At 45.9% G+C, this 5339-nt stretch overlaps 1 protein-coding gene across 1 annotated transcript; it reads right to left on the reverse strand.

Moving 5' to 3' along the window:
* Window positions 1-1228: 1228 nt before the first annotated feature.
* On the reverse strand, window positions 1229-3539 carry LOC144123324 (uncharacterized). The gene has a single exon (XM_077656173.1). It carries the CDS (start codon window positions 3506-3508, stop codon window positions 2312-2314), a length of 1197 nt encoding a protein of 398 aa, XP_077512299.1. The 5' UTR covers window positions 3509-3539; the 3' UTR covers window positions 1229-2311.
* Between the last annotated feature and the right edge of the window lie 1800 nt (window positions 3540-5339).

A 5339-nucleotide genomic window follows, 5' to 3' on the forward strand; every position in this document is an offset into this window, starting at 1 on the left:
AAAGTAGTATATGCGAGAAGCTTTGTCGATGTGGGTGCAAGGCGCAGACATCTTCGAAGAAAAAATAGTTTGCGTAATGCTTTCGAGGTTATGCTAGCAATGTGCGCGTCCCATCTGAGGTCAGAAGTTAGTGTGATGCCTAAGTACTTATGCTGGTGAACTTTCGTCAGTATTCTGCCATTAACAAAGTACGGAAAATCATAAGGTTGCCTTTTTCTTGTTACCGTCATGCAAACAGATTTAGTCGTGTTTACCGTCATTTGCCATGTTTTGCACCATTCGGTTATTTTGTTCAATGAATCGCTGAGTGAAATGTGGTCTTCGTAGCTGTTAATTGTTTTATAGATAATGCAGTCATCGGCGAAGAGTTTGATGTTAGAATCGATATTGTTGGTTATGTCGTTGATGAAAATTAAAAATAACAGTGGCCCCAACACGGATCCTTGAGGTACACCTGATATGACGGGTACTGTCGCAGATTCCATGTTCTGAAACAGTACGAATTGTGTCCGGTTTGATAAGTAATCTGAAATCCAATCTAAAATTTCCCCATCCCCGATGGCACCCCGTAACTTTGCTATTAATTTGTTGTGGCAGACGCGATCGAATGCTTTAGAAAAGTCCAATAATATAATGTCAGTCTGGCTACAGTTATTGATGGCGAATGCAAGGTCATGCACAACCTCTGTAAGCTGTGTGACGGTTGATAGCCCATGACGGAATCCATGTTGGTTTGGAGATAACAGATTGTGTGTATCAAGGAAGTTTGTTAGGTGTTGAAGGATGATATGCTCGAGCATCTTGCAAGCCGTGCTGGTGAGAGATATTGGTCTATAGTTCGATGGTAATGTGGTGTCTCCTGTTTTGTGTATTGGTATAATCTTTGCCTTCTTCCAGTCGTCCGGTAAAGTTGATGACTCGAGAGATTTACGAAATATTAGACCCAAGTATCTGCTGCACCATTCTGCGTATCGTTTCAAGAAATCGTTTGGGATATTGTCTGGTCCGGGTGATTTTTTAGGGTCAAGCGTGAGTAATAGATTAAAAATGCCGGCATCTGATATGATTAAAGGGTCAATGCGTGATGTTTGATTGCCGTAACAGTCCGGGAGATTACCGTCATCTTTTGTGAAACTTGAGTGAAAAAACGTGTTGTACGCATTAGCATTGTTACCTCTATCTTCTGGAGACAAGTCGGATAACGGGTTCTTAGTTGGACGGAAATGGTTCCAAAATCTATGCGGGTTGTTTGTCAGAAAGTTAGGCAGTGTTACATTAAAGTAGTGTTCCTTGGCCCGTTTGCCTATCTCTCTGAACTTCGCGATTGCGCACGCTAGTTTTGTAGTTTTAGAAGGACATGAACCATGATTTTTGATAGAAATACGCAACCTTTTCACATGACGTTTAGCGTGGATAACATCCCTTGTTACCCATGGACTGTTTCTTTGTGGACGCTTAGTTTTTAGTGGAACATGATTAGTTATGCAGTGTGAAACCATAGTCTTAAAATGAAGCCAAACCCTGTTAATATTGATTGAGGGGTCGGAGACCATTTCACTGAATGCTTCAAATTCATGTGCGAGGTAGGTTAATATGCTGGCATTATCAGCCTTATCGAAGTTCAGTGTTGTCTTTACATCGGATCGTTTTTGTATTGAGCAGTCTAGAGGTAACAAACATAATGGTATGTTGTGATCAGAGATGCCTTCGATGATTTCTGTCTGCGCTTGGTGTACTGGAAAGTGATCACTGATTAGTATAAGATCGAGTATATTGTTTGCTGATCCTTGCTTGCGTGTTGGTTCTAGGATAATTTGGTGGAGATTAAAGGAGAGCATTAAGTCAAAAAGAGCTTCTGAAGATGATGATGTGTGTTGCATAGTTATCCAGTCCACGTCCGGAAGGTTAAAGTCACCCATGAGAATGATTCTAGTGCTGCAAGCATATTGTTGAAGGAAGTCATGAATGACAGAAATGCACTCATCTCCTGAAGAGGGACTCCTATACAAACAGCCTACACAGACAGTAGTATTGTTGCAGAGAAGTCTGCAGAATACGCTTTCAGCACCCGACACATCTGGGAGCATAACAAACGGCAGGGTTTTCTTTATCAAGAGAGCCACACCACCGCCACGGGAGTCTCGGTCTTTCCGAATGACTGAGTAGTTGGGTGGTGCGATTTCATGACTCGAAATTTCTGGTGAAAGCCAAGTCTCCGTGACGGCGACAATATCAGGTTCCCGATCAATTAATAAGTTTTCTAAAGATTCTACTTTGTTTACTATGCTCCTTGCGTTTACATTTATGATGGTCAGTGCTTTAATCGTGCTCTTCCCCGTGTCGTTGGTGGGCTCCTTTTTTCGACTGTCTCCTCCTGCTCTTCGTTTTTTTTCAGCGGAACTTTGTCGTTCGTTTCATGATCCCAAACAAAGGCGCAGCGGTTTATAAATAATTTGTCGAAGGCAAGCGAAACTTTGTCCCCTTTTTGTCGATTTTCTTTGGCACTGTTCCACAGTTTTTTTCTGATTTCTCGAATTCTCGGAGAGAAATCTTCCCCAATGGCATATTTCGTGTCTTTAAGTTTAAAACCTTGCTTCAGTATTGCTGACTTGTTACGGGCATCCAGGAGTTTAAAAATTACCGGTCTATTCTTATTAGCCTGCGGCCTGCCTAACCGGTGAATACGTTCAAAGGCAACTGGATCGAGCTTTAGGGTATCTTGAATGATACTTTTGTTGACAGCCTGCTCCAGAGTTTCGGTTGATTCTTCTTCATCTTCTGGTAGTCCATAAACAATTAAGTTTGATCTCCTGCTTCTGTTCTCAAGATCATCTATCTTTTTTTCCAGTGATTCTATTACGTGATTCATGCGAGAAATCTCAGTTTGACAAGACTGCACTTTAGTTTCTAGAAGTGTTATGGCATCTAACTTGTTTTCGATGTCTGTCAGCCGTTTTTCCTTTATTTCTTTAATATCTTCCGCAATATCCTTCAGTTGTTTAGCGATTTGTGCCATTTCAGGGCCGGGATTTGTTTCGACGTCCCCTGATAACAGGAGGAGTTTGCACAGGAATACAGCAACATCAAACACTTCAAGACACAGCTGCGGGCACGGCAGCACTACCAAGAAACGGTCGCTAGAGCGGAAGCATTTGCCAAAACGCCTGCTCACCTGCACAATGAAGACGAAAGGATTAGCGCACCGCATGCTAGTAGTGCCGCCGAGCCCACTGCCGATGCAATTCCTGGGAAGGGTATATGTAGCCCATTCATGTGGTGGCGCTCCCAGCAGATCATGCGTAGAAAGGTGCTCGCACGTTGCTGCTCCCGGATAATGTGGTCGAAGAAATTCCGCTGACGTCAGGGAATCGCACGCATGGAAACGAGTTCCGTTCACCGGCGAGGTCACCCAGGCTATCTCGGTAGGTTCGATGCCGCTGGCAGTACCGTGAAGAATCAGTCCAAGGGCGAGCTGCACAATGAAGACGAAAGGATTAGCGCACCGCATGCTAGTAGTGCCGCCGAGCCCACTGCCGATGCAATTCCTGGGAAGGGTATATGTAGCCCATTCATGTGGTGGCGCTCCCAACAGATCATGCGTAGAAAGGTGCTCGCACGTTGCTGCTCCCGGATAATGTGGTCGAAGAAATTCCGCTGACGTCAGGGAATCGCACGCATGGAAACGAGTTCCGTTCACCGGCGAGGTCACCCAGGCTATCTCGGTAGGTTCGATGCCGCTGGCAGTACCGTGAAGAATCAGTCCAAGGGCGAGCTGCACAATGAAGACGAAAGGATTAGCGCACCGCATGCTAGTAGTGCCGCCGAGCCCACTGACAATCATGACAATAATGCAAAACAACACACCAAAGTCAAAATATCCCACCCACCCACCACTTTGCTCAAATATAGCACCTCCCCAGGTATATACACAACGGAAGCTTCACAAGTACATCAACGCGCCCTAACATTGTAGCACGTGAATCAAGGCATCAAACTTAACCATTGAATTAAACATAATTGCTACTTAGCTTTCACTTCACATTATTTACTTTATTTTTCAGTTACACTATTATTTTTATTTTACATTGCTTTTTTCTTTTACAGTTACAGTATTAACTTTTTATTTTATTCTGTAGTTAGAGCATTAGTAGTTGCGTTTTGTAGTAGTATTATTGAATGCTCTATTTCCGCAGTGGAGTTCTACGGAAAGTATCTGTTTACGTGTACCCGTCTAGTACACGGGCGTTTTCGTACCCATTCTCCAACCTGGGTAACATCCTCCGAGGCCGGGTTTCTAGCCCGTGCATCCTGCCCAACACAGTCGCGGAACGCCATAGCCACTGTGCTACCACGAAGGGTAAGTACCATGGGCTTAAGGGTTGCCTTTATGTCTGTAAGGTTCAGTGATTATTGGGGAGCGGGCAGTTTTCTCACTACCCGGTGGGCAGGTTGTAATGACGCCGAAAAGACACGTGACCTCTTTTGCCCATCTGCCTCATTGGTTGCTCTCTGAGCACCACCTGCCAATCTCATGCTCGTGATTCTTCGCTCACAGCGCTGACACCAAATTTTTTGTTAGAATCGACATCCGCCTCCCCCACAACGTAGGCTTCAAGACAGTGCTCCGTCGATCACCGCCCCCCCCCCCCATCTCTTCTCCCTCCGCGCTCCTTTTGCAACAATATGTGGTCATCCTCTCAAGAAACCTAGCTACGTGCCTGGCTGATGGCACTGAAGATGACGTCCATGCTGCTATGCCGGCCCACACGAAGAAACAACGTTACTCCGTCGGGCAATATCTTACCTCCCTCAGTCATTAGGGACTGTGTGTGTTTGTGTGTGCGTGTGCGTGTGTGTGTGTGTGTGTGTGTGTGTGTGTGTGTGTGTGTGTGTGTGTGTGTGTGTGTGTGTGTGTGTGTGTGTGTGTGTGTGTGTGTGTGTGTGTGTGTGTGTGTGTGTGTGTGTGTGTGTGTGTGTGTGTGTGTGTGCGTGCGTGCGTGCGTGCGTGTGTGTGTGTGTGTGTGTGTGTGTGCGTGCGTGCGTGCGTGCGTGTGTGTGTGTGTGTGTGTGTGTGTGTGTGTGTGTGTGCGTGCGTGCGTGCGTGCGTGCGTGCGTGTGTGTGTGTGTGTGTGTGTGTGCGTGCGTGCGTGCGTGCGTGCGTGCGTGCGTGCGTGTGTGTGTGTGTGTGTGTGTGTGTGTGTGTGTGTGTGTGTGTGTGTGTGTGTGTGTGTGTGTGTGTGTGTGTGTGTGTGTGTGTGTGTGTGTGTGTGTGTGTGTGTGTGTGTGTGTGTGTGTGTGTGTGTGTGTGTGTGTGTGTGTGTGTGTGTGTGTGTGTGTGT

The sequence above is a fragment of the Amblyomma americanum genome, chromosome 3, assembly GCF_052857255.1.
Source record: "Amblyomma americanum isolate KBUSLIRL-KWMA chromosome 3, ASM5285725v1, whole genome shotgun sequence".
NCBI classification, from domain to species: domain Eukaryota; kingdom Metazoa; phylum Arthropoda; class Arachnida; order Ixodida; family Ixodidae; genus Amblyomma; species Amblyomma americanum.